The 27,892-nt window shown below is 56.2% G+C and overlaps 1 protein-coding gene across 1 annotated transcript in view; it reads left to right on the forward strand.

The window, feature by feature from the left end:
* Positions 1-607: 607 nt before the first annotated feature.
* The window catches only part of LOC122891107 (NADH-cytochrome b5 reductase 3), a 29,046-nt gene continuing 1,761 nt past the window's right edge, over positions 608-27,892 (forward strand). The window contains exons 1-8 of the mRNA XM_044226543.1: positions 608-685; positions 9,619-9,750; positions 12,729-12,801; positions 13,158-13,264; positions 15,488-15,617; positions 15,982-16,065; positions 16,328-16,413; positions 21,069-21,168. Coding sequence (XP_044082478.1) covers positions 665-685; positions 9,619-9,750; positions 12,729-12,801; positions 13,158-13,264; positions 15,488-15,617; positions 15,982-16,065; positions 16,328-16,413; positions 21,069-21,168 — 733 coding nt within the window. The 5' untranslated portion in view covers positions 608-664. The remainder of the gene's footprint in view (positions 686-9,618; positions 9,751-12,728; positions 12,802-13,157; positions 13,265-15,487; positions 15,618-15,981; positions 16,066-16,327; positions 16,414-21,068; positions 21,169-27,892) is intronic.

The raw sequence follows: 27,892 nt of genomic DNA on the forward strand, positions 1-27,892 counted from the left end.
AATCTTAAAATAACAATAAGTCTTGCCCTCAGGGAGCCCACAGTCCCCTGGGATGCAGTGGGCCTGGGGACAGGCCACCCAGGAGGGAACACAGTGGAATGACTTCAGCGGCAGGAAGAGCTATTTGGCCTGCAGCCAAACAGTGAGCCGGGGGGGCGGCCCTGAGGCAGCTGGGGACAGTGTCCCGTTGAGAGGGAACAGCGGGTTCAAAGGCCTGGAGGGGGACGCAGCTAAGCAATGTCAGGACCGGGAAGGCCCGTGAGGCCCAGCGCCGCGCTAGGTGCCCCCGTCCGACTTTAGGCCAGGGTGGCCTGGCCGCTTCCGGATTTTCTGTTCCGGATCCCGTCGAGGAGGGGCGCCACCTTCCCTCTTTCTGGTGACAAAAGGGACCCAGAGAAGGCCGACGTGCGACCCCAGGCCGCCCCGCGGGCCGGAGCCCGGCTGCGCGCTCGCACGGAGACCCCAACGCCGCCGCCGGCCGCGGGCCACCTGCAGCGCGCGGGCAACTCCCCGGTCGCCCCTGCCCTGCGGCGGCGTGCGGGGCGGGGCCGCCTGGGTCCGCGCGGCCCCGCCCCTCCGCCGAGGTGACGCGACCGGGGGCGGGGCCTGGGCGCGGCGGCCCGACTGTCTCGGCAGCGGCGGAGGAGCACCGTGCGGCGCCACGATGGGGGCCCAGCTGAGCACGGTAGGCGGGGAGGGGCGCGGGGGCCCGCGGGGACGGGGGGCACGGGGACCCCACCCGGCCTACCCCGCCCCGCGCGTGTCCCGCGGGAGCCGCGACTCACGCCACGGCCCTCCGTCCCCGGGACCCAGCTCTCCCGACCCGGGTGGGGGGCGTGCGGGCGGCGGGCTCCGAGGGCGGGCACCCGGCTGTCGGACACTGGGCGCCCCGCCCGCTCGCCCGCATCCCACCCCGCCTCCATCCCTCCCGGTCCCGCCCGGTCCCGCCCTGTGGAGGGAGGGGCTGCGCCCGAGCCCTGCGGGTGCGGGTGGGAGAGGGTGTGGCGGGGAAGTTGGAGTGTGAGCGAGTGTGCCGGTGAGCGAGTGTGAGTGTGAAGGGGAATGAGTTTGAGAGCGCACGTGTGTGGCTGAGTGTGAATAAATGACACGAGGGGTGACGTGTGGGTGTGCACGAGAGTGCGTGGCAGTGTGAACGCACACGCGTTTGTGCGTGCAAATAGGCGGCTGGTTGAATAAATGAAGTGACTGGGTGTGAAGTGTGAGTGTGCACGAGAGTGAGCGTGAATGGGCATACGTTCGAGAGGGCAGATGTGTGGCTGGGTGTGAATCTATGGGCCGGGCGTGGTGGCCAGTGTGCGTGTGGACGTGTGCGGCCGAGTGAGCAGGCCGGAGTGAATGTGTGTGAGAGCGTCTGAGAGCACGTGGGCGTGGGAGTGCCGTCCGTGTGCACTCTGGCCTGGTGGCAGGGTCTGTGGCTTCTTGGGGCCTCAGTGACTCCGGGGCACCCTAGTCTGGCTGGAAGGGGCCCTGCGGGGCTGCCGGGCTGGGCTCGCCTCCCGCTCTCCGGGGAAGGCTAGAAGCTCACTGACTTGTGAGCCGCATTTCACACATGAAGAAATGCAGCTCACACTTGGTCACCTGCCGATGCCTGGCAGGGCCTGGATTTGTGGGCTCCAAAGTCCACCATCCTGCTGTCCCTTTTGGACTGGCTCAGGGCCTCCCCAGCCCCCCACACCTCTGCCCTTGGATTTCTCAAAAGCCCCCACGGTGGGGCTGGGACCCTGTGCTCCTTGAGGAGGCTGTAGCCAGAGGGCAGCTGCCCAGATCCCTGCACACACTGTGGTCCCGGGTGCTGGCTGGACACGGGGAGCAGGCCACAGGGCTGGCACTGAGGACGAGGCCCAGGGCCGCTTGCCTCCACTGCCGTCCCCACCCCAGGCACCCAGGGTTTGGAGGGCGCCTGCCTCCTCCCTCTGGCTCTGTGAGGCTCCTCCTCACGAGGCCAAAAGGCCTCTTGGCCTGGGTACTTGCTCATGAAGTTGTGGCCCAGCCCAGGACTCTGAGGGACATTTAGACCGAGCAGCAGCCTTGCCCAGGGTGAACCCGTGGGCATTACTCAGCTGCAGAGGAACGTGTTCCTCGACCCCTGACCCCCACCCCGGCTGTTTCCCTGCGATGCTTCTCACCTTCTGGCTGCCGGTGGTAGGATTTGTCACTGCGTCCCCAGCGTGTGGCTGCTCCATCCATTTTTGCCAAAGAGCCAAGGCTCCCTGGCAACCGCCTTGTGAGGGGCAGAGCCCTGTCTGGGGATCAGGAGACTCAGTAACTCCTCGGCCTCCTCTGCCCAAGGAGCCCGCTGAGCATTTAGCTGTGCTGGGGACAGGGGAGCCACTATCCCGGATGGCAGGCCAGTCCCCCTACATGCCCCCCCCCCGAGGTGGCTGGGCAGGAATGGCCCCTTCCTTTTGTGCCCTGCTGGGATTCCTGCTTAGCCCGAAATACCCACAGCAGACCTTAGCTAGGCCTCCTGGGCTCAGGCTCTACAGGGTCTGCAGGGGGCTGGCTCCAGCTCTGCCCACCAGACTGCTCTGGGGCGCCTTATCTGGGACATGCAGGCTCTGCAGGAGGCCTCCTCCCATGCTCCAGGGGGCCCCCCTGGTTCAGGGGTTGGCTCCGGAGTCTGTCAGCCACCTGGGGGGAACACTGGGGGACTGGCCAACCATCTAGGACTGTGGCTCCCTTGTCCCCAGCTCAGCCATTGAGTGCTCAGGGGGCCCTGACAGGCCGACAGGCTGCCATCACAGGTAGAGTCCCAGGCTTTCCACTGCTCCCTCCCCGCCCCACCCCCTCTCTGCCTAGTCGGTGGCCTTCATCCCTGGCCCCAGGAGAGCAGGGCTGTGTCTTCTCTGCTGAGAGCCCCATTGCTGTCCCCCTGCCCCTCCTCCTGAGTCCCCTTCCCCCACAGTTGCAAGCCAGGAGCCCCCCCTGCAGAACTTCCTCCACTCCCTCCCACTTCCTTCCACTTCCTGAGAAGGGGGCCAGGAGGGAGGTGGACACCCAGATCCCTGCAGGACAGCTGGTGGGCGACAAGGCAGGTAAGCCTCGGCACAGGGAGCTGGCGCCTGGGGTGGGCTCACCCTGCTCCCTCAGACCTAACCCGGGTAGAGTGGATGGCACATCCGGTCCCAGTAGGGAATTCCAGGGGCTGAGCAGCAGGGTGGGCTGCCCTGGGGAGGGTGGCAGAGTGGGGGCTGCCCAGCCCCTCAGCAGTGGTGGGTGTGCTGGGCGCTCCCTGGAGACATCCTGGGACTTTGGCTGCTGATTCCCCGAGGGGCAGAGCATGGCCTGGAGGGGCATCAGGTCAAGGTCTGGGAGGCAGGCACCTGTCTCCCAGACCCCCCCCCCCCCCCGTCCCCCAGTGGCTGCGGTGACCTGGTTGTACGTGTGGGTACGTGTGTGTGTCTGTGTAGGAGCAGCTCGGCTGAGCTGGAACTGGGGTGGGGCCTTGGGCTCAGCCATCTGCCTTCTGTTTCCTCTGGCCACCGCGTGCAGGGGTGGGAGTAGTGCCCTGGGCTGGGTGTGGGGGGCCGTGCAGAGCTCATTCCACTCCCAAGTTGCGGGAACAGAGCATGCCTACCCCTTGTGAATCTGGCGAAGTCTTCCATTTTTGGGAGCTGAAGCCTTTACCTTTCCACTGTACCCTTTCCCCTGGCTGTGTCTGTCTTCCCACTGGCTTGAGTTCCTCAGGGGCAGGGTCCCGTGGCTTGCGTCCCCCGAATCCGGCACGATCCTGGTGTGAAGTGTGCTTCCTAGGGTTTATGGCCTGAAGGACTGACAGCCCACAGCTGCCTGCCCGGATAGGAAGGTGTAGGCTTGCAGAAGTCCACCTCTGCTCTCCCCCGGGGCCCGCGGGCACAGAGAGACTGTTGTACAGTGACTCAGGGCGTGGACTTGAGTCAGATGCCTGGGTTCTGGCCCTTGGGCCAGGTCTGTCGTCCGGGCCTCTGCTTCCTTGCCTGGTTGGGAGTGGTAATAGCTCCCGTCTGTGGGCTTACAGGGTTATGAGAGATAATTAGGTGCTCTGTGTAGCCCAGTCACGGGGAGTGGGGACTAGAAGGAAGGCGGATGACATTTGTCAACTGCCCATGGGAGCAGCTCCTTCCGGGGCCGGGGCACTGATCCTTCCGGACCTCTGGAAGGCGGCCGTGCCCAGGGTGGGAGCAAGGGTCCTAGCCACCTTGGCCTGTGCTCCGTGAAGGGCTGTGGGTTTTTCAAAGGGACAGGGTAAACGGGTGCCCCGAGCTTGCCCAGGAGGGACCTGGCCTCTTGCCCTGGTTCCTGAAACTTCCAGACAAAATAAAGGGAGTCAGAGAACGGCCTGGGGTGGGGGAGGGGCCTGGATTTTTCCACAAATATTTTTCCACAAATATTTACCAAGTGTCTCTGAGGGGGGGCGTGTGCCGTGGTGAGGAGACACCCAGATGTCTTCCTCCTGGGGTTCCTGCTCTGGGGTCTGCTGTGGCACATCAGCTGTGACCGCACACGGGCCGTTTGAGCGCAGGCTGGCATCCGCGGTCCCCGAGGCTGGTACCTGGCCCCTGGAAGGACTCTGTGAGGGCTGCAGCCCGTGTTCAGGACTTGCCTTCAGAGCTGTTGACCTGGGAATCTTTGTCACAGCCAGTGTTTGTGGGCTTGGGGCAGGTGAGAGATAAGTGATAGAGGATTGGGGACCCAAGCCCAGACTCCACCCCGGGCCTTGATGCCTCAGTTTCCTCATTTGTCAAATGAATGCAGTGGGCCTGACTCTCACTGACTGCTGTGGGTCAGTGAGGAAATGCAAGGGAAGGCCTTTTGCTAATTGCAGAGCGAGCTGCAGGCCCAGGGGGTCTTATGTTATCAAACTTGGCCAAGGTCTGGGGAAAATAAAACTCCAGGGAGCACCAGACACAACTCCAGCTGGCCCTTACCGCCATTTCAGTCCATCTGCGGGGCTCCTTCCAATGGTGATTTCCTGCAAATGTAAGTTCACTCCACTCTCTCCCTAAACAGTGCTCCCAAAAGATAGGGCTTCTCTGATTGACTGGGAGGGGCTTGCGGCTTCTCCTCACCCCCACCGAGTTTGCAGAGGGGAGCAGGGGCTGTGGAAGTCCACTGAGGGCCAGGTTAGCTAGGGAGGGCCAGTCAAGGAAGATTTGATCTTTGACCTGGGCTCGGAGGGATCAGTAGGAGTTTCCTGTCTGGATGAGGGAAGAAGAAGGGCCGTTGGGGCAGAAGGAAGACTGTGCAAAGGCCTGAGGCAAGAAGGGCTTTTGGCCAGAGCTGTAGCCATACAGGAGGAATGTAGGCAGTGGGAGCCATCGTGGGTGTTTGAGGAGGGAGTGGGGGCCCCATTGGCTTGGCAATTGGGGCCTCATTGTGGGAGGCAGGACATGGGACAGTGGTGGGTGGGATTCGGGCCTCGGGCTCTGTGGCCAAGGCACCGAGAGCGCCCCTGTCCAGGGAGGTGGCCTGGGAAGAGCTAGTCGGGCCTGGTGCTGAGTCCTGGCTTCTCCCCTGACTTGCTGTAGGACGGACCACAGGCAAGTCACTTGAGGAACAGGGACAGTAATATCCCTTGTGAGTGTGGTTCTGAGAATTGGCTTTGGTGCATTAGGGGTGAGATACGGCCCTTCTCTGGGTTTGTTTCCTTATCTGTGACCTGGTGATGAACACGGTGCCTGCTGCCTGAGGCGGAAAGGAGGATTAGCGCAGGTTGCTCATTCACTGGGCAGTCCCAGCTTGGGATCGGTTGCCCTACCCGCCCTGTGTGAGGCCTTTTCCATCATCCCCCCATCCCCCCTACCTCCCCCGGCAATCCCCCCCAATCCCCCCCCAGCCCTAGATAGGACGTCCTCTTGCACTTGAAGAGGGCGGGGCCTAGAAAGGCTGAGGTTCTCCCCTTGAGGTCCTGAGCTGGGGTTTCAGACCTGGGCCTCCTGACCCCCGAGTCCAGGGCTGCCAGTCAGGCCCCTTAATGAGACCCAGGATGGGCGAAACACTGTGTGCTGTCTGGGATATGGTGGGGGCTGGGTAAATTGGCAGTGGCCAGAGACCCCTGCTGGGTGGCCCCAACCCCTGCTGTGATGGGCGGGGGGGGGGGGGGGTGTTGGGGAAGGGAGCCCTGGCTGGCTCTAGAGAGCCTTTCCTTCAGACCCATTAGTCACAGACCAGGGACTCTGTGGGGTGGGGCCTAGGCTGTACCCAGCCTGGAGGCCCTGCCTGGGAGAGAGGCCCATTGTTCTAAGCCCAACAAAGGGCCTGAAACCGGAGCAGCCACAAGGTAACTTGAAGCTGCTGGGCTGGTTCTGGGAACAGGGGCCATGGTGCTTCTGCCCTTCCTTCACGGGGGTATTCCATCTCCCCGCTGGCAGAGGCCCACTGAGGGCGGCAGGACAAAGTTCCTGTGTGTGCACCCACATTCCTCTGTGACCTGGACACCCCCATCTCAGCTCATGTCCTGGCTCTCCCAGAAGGTGGACAGAGCAGTCAGTCTTTCTTCTACAGATGAGAACACTGAGGCTCCGAGAGGCCTCAGCTACTCATCCAGAGCACCCTCCCTGGGTCGATAGAAAGTGGAGAATCCTGGCAAGGCTTCTAGGAAGCCAGGGAGCAGTGGGGTGGGCCTTGAGAGGCGAGGGTCCTCTCTCACCAGCCACTTCAGGTCTACGCTCTGCAGAATATGCTACCTCAAGAAGCTGTGTAATCGAAGAACTTGGCCCTGAGCTTCCTGGCAGTCAAGGCAAAAAGGGGAACTTGTATGGTGATGATAAGGAGAACACATGATCATTTGCTGAGAGAACTAAAGTTAGGGGGGTGTGTCCATGATGGCTAGAGAACAAAAATGTGAGCCAGCTTTCTGGAGAAGCAGTGTGGACTTTGGGATCTCAGCCTCACTGTTCGAACCACCAGTGTGGGCTCCTCCCCACCCCACACCCACTTTTTATTTTGAAATAATTTCAAACTTACAGTAAAGTTGCAATAATGTGTGAAGAATTCCTGTATACTTTTTGCTCAGACGGACCTTGTCACTAATGTAGTTAACGTTTACTGTATTTGCGTTATTGTGGGTGTGCGTATATTTCATTATTATTTAACTATATAAGAGTAAGGTATAGGTACAAAGCCCCTTTGTCCCTAAATACTTGAGTGTGTATCTCCTAAGGACAAAGGCCATTCTGTTGCCTTATTACAGGACAGTGATCAATTCAGGAAAGTGACATTGATGCGGTGCTCTTTTACCTTTTTTTTTTTTTTTTAAGATTTAAGATTTTATTTATTTATTTGACAGAAGAGAGAGAGAACACGAGCACAAGCAGTGGGAGTGGCAGGCAGAGGGAGAGGGAGAAGCAGGCTCCCCACCTAGACCACATCGTAGGACTGGATCCCAGGACTCTGGGATCATGACCTGAGCTGAAGGCAGATGCTTAACCGACTGAACCACTTAGGCGCCCCTGCAATGCCCTTATCTAATCCATGGGCCTTAATTCAGATTTCACCAGTTGTCTCAATATTGCCCTTTGTAGGGGCGCCTGGGTGGTTCAGTGGTCGAGCATCCCGATTCTTGATTTCAGCTCAGGTCATGGTCACGGAATGGGTCATGTCAGGCTCTGTGCTCTACAGGGAGCCTGCTTGAGATTCTCTCCTTTCCTCTCAGCCTCTCCCCTGCTTGTGCGCGCTCTCTCTCTCTGTCTCTCTTTGCTTCAAATAATAAATAAATCTTAAAAAAATATTGCCCATTATAGCTATTTTATTTCTGGCCCAAGATTATAATCCAAAGCCATGCATCACGTTCCAGTGCTCTGTCTCTTTGGCCTCTCTCTCGGCTTCCTAGAACTAACTGTAAGAGTCACCGAAAACTGGCATAAGACAGCAGACATTATTCTCTCACACTTCCTGAGGCCAGAAGTCTGAAATCAGTGTGCCGGCAGGGCCCCCTCTCTGGAAGTCTAGGGGAGGGTTCTTCTTGTCTCTTCCTACTTCCGGTGGTTGTCAAGAACGTTTAGCTTCCTTGGCTGTTGGCCCCTCCCTCCAGTCTTTGTCTCCGTCTTCAAGTTCACTCTGAGTCTTCTTTCTCTTATATGGACACTTGTCATGGGGTTGGGGACCCACCGGGATAATCCCTGATACTTACCCCCACATCCTTAGCTGGGTTGCATCAACAAAGGTCCATTATCGGTCAGGTCGCGTTCCCAGGATCCGGGTGGGTATGTCTTTGGGGGCCTCTGTTTAACCCACAAGAGCTTCCTTTAATGAGGACCGGTTCTCTGACCTTCCTTTGGTTTTTTTGTGCCATTTTTGAGTTATCCTGGGGAATGGCCCTTACTGTGTCCCTCGTGGTTAGAGGCGGATGAAATGATCCTATTTCACAGTTGGAGAAACAGCTCTGAGAGGCCGAGTGATTTGCCCTGGGACAAAACCTGCTAGAAAGGATGGGTGACCAGTGACCAGTTGTTAGCTTCTGCAAGGCTCTTCTCTCCAAGTAAACTGAAGTGCAGTGAGCTATCTGGCCAGGGAATTTGGGTTTTGTGTTTTTTAACCGGCGCTGGGTGGCACAGTCAGTTGAGTGTCCGACTCTTGGTTTTGGCTTGGGTCGTGATCTCGGGGTTGTGGGATCGAGCCCCGTGTAGGGCTCTGTGCTCAGCATAGAGTCTGCTTGGGCCTTCCTCTCCCTCTCCCTCTGCTGCTCCACCGCGTGCTCAAGTCTCTCCCCACCATAAATAAATAAATCTTAAAAGTAAGTCTACTTAAAAGATAGATAAAAATCTAAGCCATCTTTTAGGGTGTTGGTGAGGTTGATTGTGGGGGGTGGGGGACTGGCAAGGGGGAGCCTCTCAAGGTCACGTAGGAGAGGGAGCATGGGCCAGATGTTTAAGAGTGTGACTGGGGAAGCCAGTGGACTCAGGTTCACATTGCAGCTCCCCACCCGCCTGCTGTGTGACTCTGGGCAAGTAGGTTCACCTCTCTGAGCTGCTTGCTCATCTCTAAAGTGGTGCTGAACGACCATGTGGGGCTCATCACGGTTCTGGGCAGTAGACTCTCTGAGTTTCAGGGGTCCTTGCAAATCATCTGGTCCAATTCATTTCAGAGAGGGCAAGGGAATTAGCCAGGATCACACAGCCAACAAGGAGCAGAGAGCTCTCCATGCCCAGTTCAGTGCCTCAGCTGTCCCTCAAACCTGAAGGCAGAACTTCCAGGCTCAGGACGAGGGAGCAGGGAAGTTGACTAAAGGAAGGGAAAGAGGGAGGGAGCACAGATACTCAGTGCCCAAGATTAAGCACAATTACTTGAGAACTTTACTCTGAGCTTCCTGGCAGCCAAGTGAAAAGGGACACATGCTCTGTTATGTAGCTTTCTTTGTCCTGGTTCCTCTGGGAAATGGAGCTTTGCCAGTGACTTAGAAATACAACAACAGGTTTCAAGTGCCTGGGTTTTGTAACTTCTCCCAGCCGGCACCGAAGTGGATGCCGGGGTTCCCTGGATGAGGGTGGTGGGGAGAGGGTGCTCCTGGCAGAAGGGACAGCATGAGCAGAGGCCTGGAGGTGTGAACCAACTGTTGTGTTTGCGGGAAGGGCAGGTGGCAGGCCAGCTGACCTCGTGGCTCTCTCCCTGTCATTTCAGTTGGGCCACGTGGTCCTGTCCCCAGTCTGGTTCCTCTACAACCTGCTCATGAAGCTGTTCCAGCGCTCAGCCCCGGCCATCACCCTTGAGAGCCCGGACATCAAGTACCCGCTGCGGCTCATCGACAAGGAGGTGAGGGCCTGACACCCCGGGCTTGCAGCATCCGGGCCCACGGATGCTCCTCGCCCTCCCTGCCGACCCCGCAGAGCTTCTCGGCACCTGCCGTGTGCTCAGGGAACAAGTTCCTCTCCCCCCGAAATAGATCCTGTTGTCTGCCCATCTTTCAGATAGGGAAATTGAAGTGATGTCCCCTTCTAGGGCTACCAGTAAACAGGCGGAGGGGTTCGAACCCAGTTCTCTGACCACAGAGCCTGCTCTGCAAACCACACTCTATCCCACAGAAGTCCAGAGCAAGGGGACCCCTCAGGACTTTGGGATCTAAGCGCCCATTTAACAGATGGGAATACAGAGGGCAAGAGAGGAGCGGGGGGCATTGGAGGTCACACTGTTGAGTTAGGAGTAGAACGAGGACTCGGGCCTGCCCCTGCCTTGGTCCCAGGTGCTTCCCATCCCAGTGCCCCTTTCCTTAAAGCAAACGACTCCCCCCCTGCCTCCAGGGTCGCCTTCTCTGGGCTTGTGGGACCCTGGTACCTTCTGCCTCTGCAGATTCATGATCTTGTGGTCATCCGCCCCCTCTGGAAGGCTCACTCTTGCCCTCCTGTTTGACCCTTTCCCTTTTCAAAGATCTGATCATGATTTAAAACCATCCTCTCCTGCCTTTGCCCTGCCTCCCTACAGCAGCTGCTTTTCTCCCTGCTCTCCCTCCTCAGAGCCCCTCCCTGTTGCTATTTCTGGCCACCGCAGCTGCCTCGGAAGGGTGTGACAGGGAGAACTGAGTCATGGAGCGGAGAAAGTCACCTGCCAGGCCCTGGGCCCTGCCCCGTCTCCACCCTGAGCTCCGCACCCGTCTGAGGCCCCTTGAGGCTCAGAACCGGCAGGTCACAGACAAGTCAAAGAGAGGAAAAAGAAAAAAAAATCACCACTTCCCAGAAACTTTTATGAGGCTTTATCTTTTCAATATGTTTTATATATATTATATCCATTTTAATTCCAGAAGGAACGTGTGGCTTATATGTGCCCACTATAAACATTCTTTGTTAAGTATTCACATCCCCCCCATGCCGCCTCCGTATGGAGGGTCCCCTTCGCGGGCCGTGCGAGCCTTTTCCTGGGCATCCCGTTCATACACGTGTGATGTGTGCAGTTTTAGGCGTGTGTATACTTACTGTCACTTTTTTAAGAATCTGATTTTTTTCACCCAGCCATATAACACGGACACCTTACCACATCTCATCCAAATTATTTTTGACAACTGTCTAGCATTTCCCCATAGGGCAGTCATACAGTCGACCCGCCAGTCCCTTTTGATTGTCCGAAGCAGTTAAATCTGCTCCTTCCCCCACTAGAGCCTAGTGGTGGCTTTTGGGGGTCAGCGGCCGGGTCCGCTTTTTTTTTTTCTTTTTCTTTTTTCTTTTTTTGACAGAGAGAAATCACAAGTAGATGGAGAGGCAGGCAGAGAGAGAGAGAGGAGAGAGAGGGAAGCAGGCTCCCTGCTGAGCAGAGAGCCCGATGCGGGACTCGATCCCAGGACCCTGAGATCATGACCCGAGCGGAAGGCAGTGGCTTAACCCACTGAGCCACCCAGGCGCCCTGGGTCCGCTTTTTGATACGTTCGCTAAGCTCTCCCAGTGGTGCAGGGAGGCCCCCTGCCCCCACTGCTTGCCCTTCCTGGACCTGCTGACCCTCAAGGTCTCCCTGGAGCTCTGGGGGGTGGACGGGTCGGCTCACCCTGGCCATCAGCCCCATGCTGAGCCCTGCACAGACGTTAGCCTCATGACTTTGCTGGGCCCCGCCTCTGTCATCCAGCCCAGGAATTATCAGTGTTTTTCCCTGTTCCTCTTCTTCCCAAAGTTGTCTGGTGTGTGGGCTTCTGACCTTGAGCCCAGGACCAGTTGATAATCCTGGACTCTGCTCCCAGGAGGCCTGGGGGCTTAGTTTGCATGGAGCGCAAGGTTCACGGGGGAGGCCGCCTCGGGCTTGGGCTGGGGGTGCAGAGACCTCTGGGGCTGTCCTAGGGGGTGGCCGGGCTCTGGCTTTCTGCGATCCGGGCCTCCTGCCTCTGCTTGTCCGCTTCAGGAACGCTCAGAATGGTGCTCTGCTCCTTTGGAGGAGTCTGCTGTCCTCCCTCCAAGTGATGACGCTGTCCATCAGTGGACCTTGCCACGTCGCCTAGCCTCGTGTGTGCGCAGACCCGTGCTGGATAGTGGCCGGGTGCAGGAGAGACCCCCGCAGAGGCCTCAGGGAGCTGGGGCTCTGGGCTTATTCCCAGCTCTGACCACAGCTTACTGTGGGAGACTTGCCTCCCCGGCCTTGGGTTAAGTCTGCTTAACGGGGAGTGGGGGGCTTTGGTTCTGGCTCCTTGCTTGGCTGAGCCTGGCTCTTAACCAGCCTCTGCCCCACTCTGGGGGGGAAAACGGCCGTCGCCTGCCCACCCTGCGCAGGGTGGAGGTCTGGCTTAGGTCCCTTAGCTGTGGCTGTGACCTCGTGGGCAGTGGGGCTGGTGCACTTCTGCCCTGTGCAGCCCGCTGCCGTCATGGCCGTCCCACTTCTCGGGACTTTAAGCATCATCTGGAGCCCCTCTCTTGTGTCCCCGGCCCTAGCATACGGGCCTTGTCTCAGCCCTGCCCTTAGTTTGCCAGCCCAGAGCCCGAGGTCTTCCTGCCACCCCAGGACCCTGCCCAAGCTGATGGCAGGGTTGGATCCTCCCTCTTGCCCTCAGAATTTTCTGGGCCATCTGGCAGCCTCCCGTTGGGATCCTGAGTTCATTCCCTACCCTAATCCCCTTGCTGGGGGGTCCTGCCCTTCTCTGGGCCAGTGAGAGCAGAGGCACACGTGGTGCGTGTTTGACTCCGTGCCTATGCACACGTGCGTGCACACGTTGTACGTCCACACGTGACATCAGCGTCCCTTCTGGATGACGCGAGACGCGTCCAGAATGAGGGCTGGGGGCCGCTCTGCCGCACGTGCTAACAGCTCGGGCCTCTTCGCAGGTGATCAGCCACGACACCCGGCGGTTCCGCTTCGCCCTGCCGTCGCCCCAGCACATCCTGGGCCTCCCCGTCGGTGAGTGGAGCTGGGGGCTAGGTCAGAGAACTGGGAGCTTTGCACTTGAGTTAGGGAGAGTGGGGAAGTCTTCAAGGACCAAGGACAGCCACAAGGGCCCTTCAACGAGTGTGCGAATGAGAGGGGACATCCGTGGTGTCCCTGACAGCGTCTCTGGCCGGAGCAGAGCTGTGACAGCAGGAAGCTGGGACATGATGGGAAAGCCCTGTGGGGGCGGGAAGGGGGCCTGAGCTGAGGCCAGGCTGGCCTCTTGAGGACAGGGCAGGGCGCAGGGTGATGACTGACTAGACCCAGCACACCCTGCAGAGGTGGTCCGCAGACCCTCCGGGACCAGAAACCCCCATCTCGTCCTGCAGGCCAGCACATCTACCTCTCAGCTCGGATCGATGGAAACCTGGTCATTCGGCCCTACACGCCCGTCTCCAGTGATGACGACAAGGGCTTTGTGGACCTGGTCATCAAGGTGAGGTCTTGGGGCCGTGGCCTTGTGGGGGCCGGGGGGACCACATCCCCTATAACCCGGTCTCTGAGGGCCCGGTGCTCCCTCGTGCCGGGTTCTAAATGAAAGTGAACTGGAGTTTCCCAGCACAGGCAGGGGCAGCGGGCAGGGGCTGGGGTCCGGGAGGAGCAGCTTCAGCGAGGGTCAGCTGCAGAAGGGAAACCGGGAAGGTTGACCAGCTTGTGCAGAGCTCACTTGCCTGCCCTTGGACCGCCAAGGCCTGCACCGGGTGTCCGGCTGTGGCCGCAGGGGGCCCGCTCCGATGCGCTCAGTCACATGGTGTCGGTGACCAGCCGGTCCTTTCCCGAGCACGTTTTCCTAAGGGACAGCCCAAAGCCCCCTCAGGAGTGGTGTGAGGAGCTCGGTCGTCGTCTGGGGAGCTTGGCTCCCTCACGGGCGGAGTGGGTGCACGCTGTAGGGCAGAGGCAGCCGTGAGACCAGAGACAGCCAGCGAGGCTCTGAAGAATCACCGCACTGAGGGCCATCTGGGGGGCTCGGTCGGTCAAGCACCGACTGTGGGTTTCAGCTCAGGTCATGAGCTCAGGATTGTGCGACCGAGCCCTGAGTCGGGCCCCACGCGGAACGTGGGGTCTGCTTGGGAGTCTCTCTCCCGCTGCCCCTTCCCCACACTTGCACGTATGTGCTCTGTCTCTCACGTGCTCTCTCTTAAAAAAAAAAAAAAAAATCACATTTGAGTGGAAAGAGAAATGACAGTCGTAGGACAGTATACTTCTGTGAAATTAGAAGCAGAAGCTTTGCGGAACGACCCATGTTCCCAGACGGCCCGTCTGACACATGCTACCAGCCCAGGCCAGTGGGGGTGCGGTGTTGGAGACCCTCCCTGGAGAGGCCCAAACCCCCATGGCCACCCTGACCCCACACTCCTGGGGGCCGGGCTTACTCCTAACTGCACCGTGCAGGCCCCTCCCTGGGCCCATCATGGGTGGACGGACAGAGGCAGAGGCCCCTCCCGCTGGGCCACAGCTGAGGCCCTGGGCCTGTGAAGGCAGGAGGGGAGCTGGGCCCGGGCCCTCCTTAGCTTGGTGTCATTTCGACGATACTGGAGGCGCAGGCCCAGGCCCGGGAGCCTGTCTTTGCCTGGAGAGAGGACACCCTTGCTCCTGTCACACAGGAGACCGGGCACCGGGCATGGCACAGTGGGTCAGATGGGGTGATGGGAGCTGCTCCCCTGGGCTGAGACGTGGAGGCCAAGGACAGAGAGGAGGGAGAAGGACCTTCCCGGTGCCAAGGCCCTGAGGTCGGGAGGAGATGAAGATGCTTCATAGGACAAGAGGAGGGATGGCAGGGCGGTGGGGGGAGGGCAGTAGGGTTTGGGGGTTTGTCCAGAAGGAAGGGAAGCTGTTGAGGGTTCAAGCATCTGTTCTTGTTGGAATCATTCTAGCCGGATGTGGAGAAGGTATTAGGGAGTTGGGGGGGTGGCATCCAGGTAGAGGATGGGAAACTCAGGAAGACCGGGCCCCTCTGGCTCAGAGACCTTGCTCCCTGCTCCCCACTGGCCCTGGACAAAAGCCAGAGGGCTGGCCCGCACGTGGCTCTGCCTCTCCCTCCCTGTCCCTGCGCTTCCCCATGTGGACACCCCCTGTGCCCCGGGGGCCCAGGCCTTTTGGGCTGCCGGTCCCTCCCCAGCCGTCCCCTCGAGGCCCGGCACCCCAGCCCTGGGCGGGGCGAGCTGTGCACCGTCTCCCCATCTCTTTCTTGTAGAACTTCCTTTCTTTCAACGGGGAAGTCCCACAGGGCACAGGGAGGGAAGTTGTTCCAGAAACACTGTTTTTATGACAGCACAGAATGGAACAACAGAACAGGCAAGGGAGGGGTGGGGCTAAGCCTGCTTCCCGGAGCCTTGTCTGTGCTAAATTCCCAGCGTGGGAATCTCCCATCGGGAGGGGGCACGGAGACCGTTCTTGGCAGGACGTTAATACATCGAGCCCTCGGGTTGGGGCCTTGTTCCCCAGGCGGATGCTTGGTGTTCAGGGAGGGTGTTAGGGAAAGGCAGACTCCTGGGGGGCGGGCCTGCAGATGGGTGAGTTGAGATTGGTGGATGGGCTCTTACGTGAGAGAGCCACACACGGGCCACAGAGATCCCTAGAAGCCTCCTTCCCCCTGCGGCCCAGAGCTCAGCCCGGTGACCCTGAGAACAGGGCCCAGGACTGTGGGTGTGTCTTGTAGGTTTACTTCAAAGACACCCATCCCAAGTTCCCTGCTGGAGGGAAGATGTCCCAGTACCTGGAAAACATGAAGATTGGCGACACCATTGAGTTCCGGGGCCCGAACGGGCTGCTGGTCTACCAGGGCAAAGGTGATTTGGGTTGGAGTGCCCAGCCCCGGTGGGCTTGCTGAATGCTGGGTCTGCTGCTGTCTGGGTGGGGGACCCCTGTTGGGGGACCGGTTTCCTCGGCCGTCTCGGAGGGGAATCGGTCACCCCGGGGGTTGCAGACTGGCAGCCCACAGATCGGCTTTGTTTGCCTGAAACCCAGTAAGCGGAAGCATCCAGCCAGAGCACGTCTGGGTCCCCAGGCCCACCTCCTACCCCCGCACCGTCTGCGGTGGGAACGAAAGGCTCGTCCTCTGGCTTCTCTCGGCTGGCTCTGCCCCCATCCTGTCCGGCCCCAGGCGTGGCATGTTTGAGAGCTGGGGTCTCCCCTTCTCCCTTTTCTCCGCAGGAAAGTTTGCCATCCGTCCAGACAAGAAGTCCAGCCCCGTCATCAAGACAGTGAAGTCGGTCGGCATGATCGCTGGCGGGACGGGTCTGTGGTCCCAGAGCCCCTTGCTGAGCCCCTGGCAGGCGATGGCATGGGTGGGGGTCAGGGTCAGGGTCAGACCATGGGACGAGGCACAGATTATAAGCAGTTGTGAGCTCCCCGAGGGCAGGCCCCCAGGCCCGGTTGTCCTGGCACTTCCCCTCCATGCCGCCCCCTGCCTGTCTGACACTGGGCACTGGCACTGGGCCTGGGGGTACGTATACAGCAGGTGCTCACTCAGTGCGTGGGGGGTGCTGCTGTTTTGTAGGCATCACCCCGATGCTGCAGGTGATCCGCGCCATCATGAAAGACCCACATGACCCCACTGTGTGCCACCTTCTGTTTGCCAACCAGGTCAGTGGGTGAGCCTGAGACGCGCAAGCCAGGCTCCCGTGGGGAGGGGGTGCTGCTCAGGGGGTCTGGGCGGCTCCGGGGCTGGACTGTGAGGGTGCTCTGAGCACCCGGTGCGTGGGCAGCCTTCCCGCGGCCGGTGGGGGCCCGGCTTTTCAGTCTGGGGCCCGGTGTCTGATCTCAGTGGGGCTGCTTCAGGGGCCAAGGGCGCGAGGCACCTGGAGCCCTCCCCAACCTGGGATTTGCTCCCTGGCTGCTTCCTCCGAACCTCAGCACTCGCTCCACAGGCAGAGTCAGGGGCCTGCAGTGGAGTGGAAGACCGCCGGCCGGGCTGGGGGTTGGCCTGGAGCCCGAGGGGCCGAGAGCATAGCCACAGGCAAGGCCCTGGGCTGGGGCTGTTGGGGCTGGGCTTGGACCTGGTCTGTCTGACTCCCGAGCGCGTGTCCTCCCCACACCTGCCGGCTCTCTGCCCTGGCCTCTGGTGTGGCCTCGGATGGACCACGTGCCATCTCTGAGCTCCGCTCCCTCTCTGTAGAATTAGCTGATGAAGCAGGGTCACCCCAGGAGTCTTCGTAGATTCAGTGTTTTATGACTGAATATGTGGGTTTTGCAAAGTGGTCCCTGTTGGGGGAATGCCAAGGTGAGACACCTGTCCCCCAACAGTGTGGGGGCCACACCCAGGCCCACGGTGCCTCTCAGATACGTTTCTGGTCAGCTTATCCCAGGGCACCTCGGGCCCAGGCTCTGTCCTGTCCATCTGTAAGGTCCTTGGATTCCCACAGCTGCAGTAAACCGCCCTGAGGCCAACCAAGGTGGCTTTGATCGAGGCGGGTGGTGCATGGGAAGGGCCATTAATTCCAAACTGGTGGGTGTGGGAGGACCATGGTTCCACTCAGTGCTGCTGGACTAGTCTCCGGGGCCGTCAGCCCTGTGTTGCCCATACAGGGCATTCTGCGGCCCACTGGCCCACTAGCCAGGGTCTTGAAATTGCTCACTTTCTAGCTCGGATACCCAGAGAGGGACTTGACTGACCCGTCTCCCAGGAGGTAGTGGGACCAGGACATGAGCCAGAGCACATTTTATGAAAAATCACTGTATTTTAGAAAATTCTGTCCCGTTTTACATGTTTGCAAACCTTTCTAATGTTTGGTGTACTAGAAGCCGCTGGATTCCATACCTGTGTTTGCACGGGGTTGGGGTGATGTGGGAAGTCACATAGCCTTTGGAAGCTGCAGTGTGTGTCCGTGATGGCAGGAAAGTGCCAGAAAGCAAAGAAGTTGTTAGTATTATGTGAGGACAAAGTGTCTGTGCACAGCAGAGAAAGTTTTGAGAAGAAAGAAGGAAGAATCCAGCTCACTGGATGGGGCTTAGTAAAGCATCAATACCGGGAACCGTGGTTCCTGACCCGCACGTGACAGCCAGGCTTACTGGACCTAAAGCATTTCTGGTAACATATGGAGAGTCTGGACTGTGCTGGAACATGCTAGAACATGTAGGTATTTACATTTCAGTTAATGAGGATTAATTAAAATTTACAGCTTGCTTTCCTGATCTTCATAGCCACATTTCATGGGTTCTGTGGCTTGTGGTTACTGTGTGGGATAACAGATCTAGAACATTCCCATCCCCGTCACTGCAGGAAGTTCCACTGAACAGCTCTGGCCTAGAAACAGGCCTCGGTACATGCAAGACTTCACAGGTGGCACGTGTGGCATTTCAGACCTGAGGGAAGAGATGAAAGGAGTTTGGGGTTAGTTGCTATGAGTTTGGGAAACGCAGAATAGATCACCCTGCTTTAAGGTTTAGGTTAAGGAATGTACACGTAGAAAAGTGAAGCTTCAGGGGTGCTGGGTGAGCATTTTTATGGGTATCGAGTGAATGAATGGGGACAGGCCGTCTCAGTGAGAAGGGAGAGCCCGTCTGCTTACCAGTGAGATCGGTAAACAGCTGGGCAAAGTCCACGCTGCGTCACCAGTATGGAGAGAGTCTTTTCAGACTAGGATACAACTAGAGCCAGTGACAATCGTATCTTTTAATTTTTTAAAAATTTAATCATTTATTTATTTTAAAGATTTTTACTTATTCATTTGACAAGGAGAGACGCAGAGAGGGAACACAAGCAGGAGGAGTGAGAGAGGGAGAAGCAGGCGAACCGCTGAGCAGGGAGCCCGATGCGGGGCTCGATCCCAGGACCCCGGGATCATGACCTGAGCCGAAGGCAGAGGCTTTAACCCACTGAGCCACTCAGGTGCCCCGCGAAGGCAGAGTCTTAACGACTGAGGCACCCAGGCACCCCTTATCTTTTTTTTTAAATAATAGAAAATACAGGTGCCTGGCTGGCTCCTTTGGAGAGCACGGGACTCTTGATGTTAGGGCCATGGGCTCGAGTTCCACATTGGGCGTACAGATTACTTAAAAAAATGAATGAATGAATAAACTTTAAAATAAATGTGTAGAGGGGTGCCTGGGTGGCTCAGTGGGTTAAAGCCTCTTTCTTCGGCTCGGGTCGTGATCCTGGGGTCCTGGGATCAGGCCCCACATCAGGCTCTCTGCTCATCAGGGAGCCTGCTTCCCCCTCTCTCTCTGCCTTCTTCTCTGCCTACTTGTGATCTCTCTCTGTCAAATAAATAAATAAAATCTTTAAAAAAAATCTTTTTAAAAATAAATAAATAAAATAAATGTGTGGATACATAAAACGTGAGGGTTACTTCCCATCTGTCCTGCTGGCCAATATTAAATGGTTATTACCCGGAGCCGGTGAAGGCGTGGGAGAAGGGTCAGGTCTGGGCAGGCTGCTGCTGTGTGCGTTGCTGAAACCTGCGTGTTGGAATGCCTTACCCACGTGGAGATTTCTGCCTGCACTCCACTTTCCAAGATGTATCTAAGGAATGGGTAGGGCAGGGAGGATGGGCAGAGAGACGTTGTTTATGAAGGAGGGTGTTCCAGATGATTAAATGCCCTTCGGTGGGGAACCGGCAGTAGCTTTGTCCAGCGGGGGCTGGGCCGCCGGAAAAGGAGATGCGGGCGCTCAGAGGCCGATGCCACGTGGCGGGTCCGCAGAGTGTTCTGACCTTAGGAGAGCAGGCAGCAAGGTGGCATGCATGCTCTGATCCCATTTTTGTTAAAAAGAAAGTACAGGTACTTACTAGAAAGCGCAGTCTAAAAGATACACAGAAGATCCTAACACTCGTTATCTCTGAAGGCCATCCCGGGATTTTTCTTTAGCTCCATTTATTGGCATTTTTTACGCAGAGCTTGTCCAGCCTGAGCCCTGGCCCTGTCCTCACTCGATCAGGGCAGGAGGGCCCCACTGTACCCCTGAGAAATGGGAGAAACGAGGGGCGCCTGGGTGGTTCAGTCGATGAAGAGTCTGACTCTTGATTTCAGCTCAGGTCTTGATCTTGGGGTTGTGAGTTCAAGCCTGGTATTGGGCTTCACACTGGGCATGGAAAAATTAAAATTAAATTAAATTAAATATAAATAAATAAATAAAGAGAAAAGAATGGAAAAAACAGTCACTATCCTCCTCCCTGGGACCCGCAGAGGCTCGTGCCTTCTGCCTACAGCCCATTTCCTGGAGGGGAACACTGAGGACCGGGTACAGGTGTACCTTAAGCTGGGTTGGTCCTACCTGTTGGCAAGAGCCCTTCCATGCAGGCTCAGGCTCAGGAAACACTAATTGCTGTGGCTTCAAATGATCTGTCCTTTCCTGCCCGGTCCCTGCTGTGATCGGCGCCCCCAGTAGTCCCGTTTGCTGAGCACTTCCCGGTGCTGTTGGTCGTGTGGGGCGGAGAAAACGCTTCCCTGGATCTCCCGTGGTCTGCCTCCCTGGGGAGGGCCCTTCTGCTCCAGCCCAGGGCCTCAGGAGTGGTTCGTGAGTGGACAGAACCCTTTGGCGCCCAGTGTATCACAGTGCCTTGAGGTCAGTCAGGCCACCCCCCGGCCCTGAGGAGCCCCGTCTGTCTGGGAGTGACCTTGAGATGCACGAGGCAGAGAGGCCTGTGATCAGAGGGGCTGTGTGAGGAGTAGGTCGCTGATGCCCCTGGAGAGTCCAGGAAGGCTTCCTGGAAGAGGTGACACCAGGCTGAAGGACAAGGGCCACGTGGTGCCAACTGGACAAAGCCAGTGGGAGCAGAGAGTGGGGTGCTGTAGGCCACAGTGTGGGCGAGGCTGTGGAAGGAGCAGGAGTGATTTGGGGAATAGTTGTCTGCATTTCCCGATTTAAGACTATGCAGCCTGAGACACCAGAACATAAAGAGACTTATCGGAAGGATGAGGGACAGGTCACCGCTGTTTTAAGTGGGACAGTCGTGGTGCAGGTTTTGGCTTGTTTCCTCCCGGTCCTTCCCTGTTCTGTATTTGACTGCACCTGTGTTCAGCTCTTTGCTTCCTCCACTCCCTGTTATGTCAGGGCACATGTCCCCACAGCGGCAGGAAACATCTGGAATGAACATTGTCTGCAGCGTCGAGGTGTTCGGGCGAGATGGGGAGAACGGGGTGTGCGTTTCAGGGAGTCTGGGTCGGCTCCGCCAGGCTGCCGTCCTGCAAGCCTTGCCATGCGTGTGGCCCACGGTGGGTGGGATGGTGAGCCATCCGGGTGACAAGTGTCTCAGAGGCAGTCCTCCCTGACCTCTGGGCCCTGTTCCCCCCACCCCCAGACTGAGAAGGACATCCTGCTGCGGCCCGAGCTAGAGGAACTGAGGAACGAACATTCTGCTCGCTTCAAGCTCTGGTACACTGTGGACAAAGCCCCTGAAGGTGAGTGACGGAAGCCCTGAGTGGGCTGGGCTGGGTGGGGGGTGCCGGGCCTTCGATTCACCTGGTCTCCGGTGGTGCTCAGGGTGGCTTGGTGAGAGGGAGGTGGTGTGACCCCATCTCACAGATGAGGGACGGATCAGAGAGGGCAAGTAAGTGTCCCACGGCACCCAGCTAGGAAACACCGGCAGTGGGGCTTGAACTCACATCCTCCTCCAGAGCCTGAGGCCTTCTGCCCTTGGTGGGGGGCTTACTCTGGGGCAGGTCAGCAGGGTTACTGCAGTGGGTAGGGGCAGCTGCTCCTGCTGTGCCGTTTGTACCCTGTAAGGCATGTCACCATTTTCTCCCCAGGCCCTGGGCTGGGCTGATGTACAGTGACCCTCCTTCTGCCCCTCCGGTATGCCAAAGTCACGCAGGAGGCAGCAAAGGAGGGCTGCCTACAAAACCCAAAACAAGGCTGCCCCCTGGAAGTTAAGTTCGGCTTCATTCTCTGGCGGTGGGTAGAGATGTGGGTACAGGAAACACCTCAGTTTCGTTGCTGGGAGAAGGGCAGTATCTCAGGCTTCTTGGTCTGTGACGCTGGTGGTATTTGGCTCCAGGGTTGGGACACTGTGGGGAGTACTGTGACCGCAGCCCTGTAGATCAGCTCCTCTACTTTTCAAGAGAAGCAAGGACCTGCAGCTTCACTGGAAACTTCTAGATGTTGGAAACTGGACATTTTTGTAGCCTCCTCATGAGCCCCAGTGTGTGATCGGCCACCCTGCCCTTGCTTTGCCTCCCCCTTCCCCTGGGGCCCATGGTTCGCCGGGCTCAACCGTGGTGTGGGGAATGGCCCACCTCCGCTTCACCCAGAACCAAGCAGATGGGCTCTAGGGGCAGGTGCCCATCTCTTGAGCTGGGTCATCTGGGTCCATCTGGGAGAGAGGACCCCTCCTGGGGTAATCAAGCCGGGTCCCGGGCCTCCTGGCCAACAGCTAGGCGTAGGCGTGGATGGATTGAGGACCTGGCAGCAGTGCCCCCAGATCGGTTGCTGGCCGGCCAGCCTGGACCCGCCCATCGGAACCAGGCTCCTTGTCCGCTCTGTTCCTGAAACCGGCTTGGCCTGTGAGCTGATGTTCTAGCAGGGGAGGGGTAGGCAGCCAGGAAACAGATTTATTAGCAAAGTTACAGAGCCAAGTAGCAGCTGGTTAGTGAGACCGACAAAGTACTGTTGCCCTTGGGCAGCACCAGAATTCGGGGCACTGACCCCCATGTGCCGTCAAAATTCCACATGGAACTTTGACTCCCCCAAAATGTAACCACCCATAGCCTTACAAATCGCCCGTTAACGCTGATCTTGTTAGGTATGCATGGTGTTCTTACGGTACACTGGCATAGAGAGAAGCAAATGTTAACAAGAAAATCATAAGGAAAATCTGTCGATGGTACCGCACTAATGGCCAAAAGTACACATGTGAGTGGACCCTTGCAGGGGTGTGTGTGTGTGTGTGTCTGTTTCCCATCCCTGCTGTTCACGGGTCAGCTGTAGGGTCAGGCAGGGACGTCTGGCCAGGGCACCTGGTCCTGGAGTTGCTTCTTTTTCTAAAAAAGGAACGCGTTTCTCTCCTATCAGGGGTGGGATGTTTCCTCCCTGCTCCTCCTGGGGTAGGCTAGGCTTAGCACTCCTGGTCACGGAGGAGGGGGCCAGTGCTGACCCCTGGTGGTGACACATGGCAGTGCCACCCCCTGAGTGCCCCCTGCTGGGGACCATTGGAACAGTTACCCATTAGCAGGTGGGCAGTGGAGTTAACGTTTATTATTACCGTGACCCAACGCTCCAGAGGAGCTGAGATATGGCTACTGAGTTAGGTATCACCCAGTTCTGGGTGCTGAGAGAGGGCACAGTGGCCGGCGGGCTGGACTGGCGTGGACGTGAAGGAACAGGGAGTGGGGCGAGCTCATGTGGCAAATACAGCTGACCTGTGTTTCCCCACGAAAACACCTTCAGCATGCGTATAAAGAAAAATATACTCTTAAAAATAATCGTGGTAAAATTGAGCTAGCTTCTATGCCTGCACATTTTATACAATAGCAAGTAGAACTTCATCCCATGCAAGTTCTTAAAAACAGACTTAAACCTCCTCCACCTGATTCTTTCTTCCCCTACCCCTGCCTCTGGCAACCAGCAAAATCTCTTCTCTGTGTCTGTGAGCTTGGGGTTTCTTGCTTTTGGTGTTTTTTTTTTTTTGTCTTTGTTTTTATTTTTTTAGATTTTTGTTTTTGACAAAGGGAGACACACCAAGAGAGGGAACACAAGCAGGGGGAGTGGGAGAGGGGGAAACAGGCTTCCTTCTGAGCAGGGAGCCCAATCCGGAGCTCGATCCCAGGACCCTGCGATCATGACCTGAGCCGAAGGCTGATGATTAAAGACTGAGTCACTTAGGCTCCCCTTTATTTTTGTTTTTGTTTTTATTAATTATTTTTATTTTGTTTTTGTTTTTAAAGGAGTCCTCATAGAAGTGAGATCATACAGTATTTTGTCTTTCTGTTGGACTCATTTCTCTTAGCATAATGCCCCCGAAATCATCAGTGTCACCACAAACAGCAAATCGTTATTTTTTTTTTTTTTTAAGATTTTATTTATTTATTTGACAGAGAGAGATCACAAGTAGGCAGAGAGGCAGGCAGAGAGAGAGGAGGAAGCAGGCTCCCCGCCGAGCAGAGAGCCCGATGCGGGGCTCGATCCCAGGACCCTGGGATCATGACCCGAGCCGAAGGTAGAGGCTTTAACCCACTGAGCCACCCAGGCGCCCCTCGTTATTCTTTTCTGTGGCTGAGTTATATTCCATTGTATGGAAGGGCTTCAGGACAACCTCCCCCCCAACCCCCAAATGTGCCACTTAGGCATGTGGATTATTTTGAGCCGAAGGCACTTGAGACCCTGCTGGGCTCGAGAGAAACTTTTATCCTTTCCGTAACTGTACAGAAGAATCTAAATTGGGGGTCCTTCCCAGAATAAGGGCTGTTAATGGAGGTAGATTTTATCTGAATGACCCGTCTGGTACCACAGACATCAGATTACTGGACATCTGCTCTTCTTCTCGCCCTGTGAAATGCATTCCTTCCTTCCGAAATCGCAGACCCTTACCCCATCTCCTTCGTTCACGATGACATGTGTACCTCATTGTACCTGCCTTTGGACTGTCCGTGTTTGTGTGGATTCCCTGTGTATATGCTGTTAAATTCAATTTTCTCCTGTTAATCTCTCTCCTGTCCACTTGGTTCTTAGCCCAGCTCGAAGGCCCTTTGCAGGGACAGGATTTCCTTTCCCTGACAGTATGTATTTATTTAGTTATTTATAGATTTTATTTATTCATTTGACAGACAGAGATCACAAGTAGGAAGAGAGGCAGGCAGAGAGTGAGGAAGGGAAACAGGCTCCCTGCTGAGCAGAGAGCCCAATGTGGGGCTCGATCCCAGGACCCTGGGATCATGACCCGAGCCGAAGGTAGAGGCTTTAACCCACTGAGCCACCCAGGTGCCCCTATAACACACTTTCTTTACCCCTGTATCCATTGATGGACATTTCAGCTGCCTCCGTATCTTGGGTGCCGTAAAGAGTGCCGCAGGGAAGCTGGGGTGCAGATGTCTTTCTGAGTTAGTTTTCATTTTCTTCAGATAAATATCCAGAAGTGGAACTGCTGGATCCTATGGTGATTTTAGTTTTAATTTTTTTTTTAAAGATTTTATTTATTTATTTCACAGACAGAGATCACAAGTAGACAGAGAGGCAGGCAGAGAGGGAGGAAGCAGGCTCCCTGCTGAGCAGAGAGCCCGATGCGGGACTCGATCCAGGACCCTGAGATCATGACCCGAGCCGAAGGCAGCGGCCCAACCCACTGAGCCACCCAGGCACCCCTTTAGTTTTAATTTTTTGAGGGACCCTCTGCAGTGCTTTCTGCAGCAGCTACATGGGTTTGCCTTCCCAAACCCACAGTGCGCGAGGGTTCCTTCTCCTCCACATCCTCGTTGACACTTGTTTCCTGTCTTCTTGCTGACAGCTTCTGGCTGCTGGGAGGTGTGCACACAAGCAGGATATATGTGTGCTTTTGGATGGAATGTTCTATAAGTGTCTTAGGTCCATCTGGTCTGACATGTTCTTTAAGGCCAGTGTTTCCTTATTGATTTTCTGTCTGGGTGATCTATCCATTGACAAAAGCGGGGTATTAAAGTCCCTTGCTATTGGGGTGCCTGGGTGGCTCAGTCGGTTAAGCGTCCAACTCTAGATTTCGGCTCAGGTCACGATCTTGTGGTCTCTTGCAGTTGTGGGATCGAGCCCCACAGACTCAGGGCAGAGTCTGCTTCAGATTCTCTCTCCCTCTCCCTCCTGCTCACTCACTCTCTCAGATATATAAGTAAATAAATAATATTTTTTTAAAAATCCCTTATTATTGGGGCGCCTGGGTGGCTCAGTGGGTTAAGCCTCTGCCTTCGGCTCAGGTCATGATCCCAGGGTCCTGGGATCGAGGCCCACATCGGGCTCTCTGCTCAGCGGGGAGCCTGTTTCCCTCCCTCTCTCTCTGCCTGCCTCTCTGCCTACTTGTGATCTCTGTCTGTCAAATAAATAAATAAAATCTTAAAAAAAAAAAATCCCTTACTGGGCGCCTGGGTGGCTCAGTGGGTTAAGCCTCTGCCTTCAGCTCAGGTCATGATCTCAGGGTCTTGGGATCAAGCCCCGCTTCGGGCTCTCTGCTCAGCGGGGAGCCTGCTTCCCTTCCTCTCTCTCTCCGCCTGCCTCTCTGCCTACTTGTGATCTCTGTCTGTCAAGTAAATAAATAAAAATCTAAAAAAAAAAAAATCCCTTACTATTATTGTGTTGCTGTTCCTCTCTTTAGATCTATTAGTGTTCGCCTCATGTGATCCCGTCCTTCCGTGTGTGCACAGACACTGGCCGGTGTCCCATCCTGGCCGGCACGCCGCCTTTGTCTCTTCCTTACTCCAACATTCGTCGCGTTTCCGTACGCATAGAGTAGGTTTTTCCGGCCCTTCACTCTCCATCTGTGTGTGTCCTTACAAATACCTAGAGTGAGTGCAGATACCTAGAGTGAGTGTCTGGTAGGCCGTGTACGGATGGGTCTTGTTTTCTTCTAATTTTGTGCCGGTAACTTACGGTGTTACGTTTCAGGTGTGCAGGGAAGTGACTCAGCAGTTCTGTAGGGTCCTTCGTGCTCATCGGGATCCGTCCGATCCGTCCTCTTACCACCGGCACCTGCTGTTGGCCGATCCCCCACCCACTCCCCTCTGATAAACGTCTCTTTATTCTCCACAGTCCATTTTCTGGTTTGTGTCTGTTGTTGTTGTTGTTGTTGTTGTTTTCCTGTTTGTTTTGTTTCTTGAGTTCCATGTATGAGCCACATCATCCGGCATTTGTCTTTCTCTGACTGACTTCACTTAGCAAATTCTCTAGATCGTTCCACGTTGCAAGATCTCGTGCGTTTTATGGCTAATATTCCATTGTATGTACATACCACGTCTTCTTTACTCATTCAGCGGACGGACACTTGGGCTGCTTCCAGAATTTGGCTTTGTAAATAATGTGGCTATAAACACCAGGCTGCGTGTCTCCCTTGGAATGTTTTTGTATTCTCTGGGTAAATAACCAGTTGCGTGATTCTTGGATCATTTTTTAATTTTTTGCGGCACCTCCATACTGTTTTTCATAGTGGTCACCCCCGTGTGCCTTCCCACCCGCAGCGGCGAGGGTTCCTTTTTCTCTGCGTCCTCGCCGATGCCTCGTTTCCTTGTTTTTGATTTTAGAGTTTGTGACAGGTGTGAGGTCGTATCTCATTGCAGTTGTTTTTTTTGTTTTTTTTTAAAGATTTTTATTTATTTATTTGACAGACAGAGATCACAAGTAGGCAGAGAGGCAGGCAGAGAGAGGAGGAAACAGGCTCCCCGCTGAGCAGAGAGCCCAATGCGGGCCTCGATCCCAGGACCCTGAGATCATGACCCGAGCCGAAGGCAGAGGCTTTAACCCACTGAGCCACCCAGGCGCCCTCTCATTGCAGTTTTGATTTGCATGTCCCCGATGATGAGTGATGTGGGGCATCTTTTCATGTGTCTGTTGACCGTCTGGATGTCTCTGGAGATACGTCTGTTCATGTCTCCTGCCTATTTTTTAATTGGATTATTTGGTTTTGGATGTTGAGTTGTATCCGTTCTTTATATATTTTGGATACTAACCCTCTATCGGATAGGTCATTTGCAAATATCTGCTTCCATTCCGTACGTTGTCTTTTCGTTTTGTTGGTTGTTTCCTTTGCTGTGTAGGAGACTTCCATTTTGATGTAGTCCCAATAGTTTATTTTATTTTATTTTTTTTAAAAGATTTTTTTTTTTTTAATTTATTTGAGAGAGAGAGACAGTGAGAGAGAGCATGAGCGAGGAGAAGGTCAGAGAGCGAAGCAGACTCCCCATGGAGCTGGGAGCCCGATGTGGGACTCGATCCCGGGACTCCAGGATCACGCCCTGAGCCGAAGGCAGTCGTCCAACCAACTGAGCCACCCAGGCGTCCCACAAAGAGTTTATTTTTGCTTTAACTTCCCGTGCCTCAGGTCCCCTATCTAGAAAAGTGTTGCTGTGGCTGATGTCAGAGAAATTACTGCCTATGTTCTCTTTTAGGGTTTTTATGGTTTCAGGTCTCACATTTAGATCCTTAACCCATTTTAAGGGTTTGTGTCTGTGTGTG

This window comes from Neovison vison, chromosome 12 (genome assembly GCF_020171115.1).
Source record: "Neovison vison isolate M4711 chromosome 12, ASM_NN_V1, whole genome shotgun sequence".
Classification (NCBI taxonomy): domain Eukaryota; kingdom Metazoa; phylum Chordata; class Mammalia; order Carnivora; family Mustelidae; genus Neogale; species Neogale vison.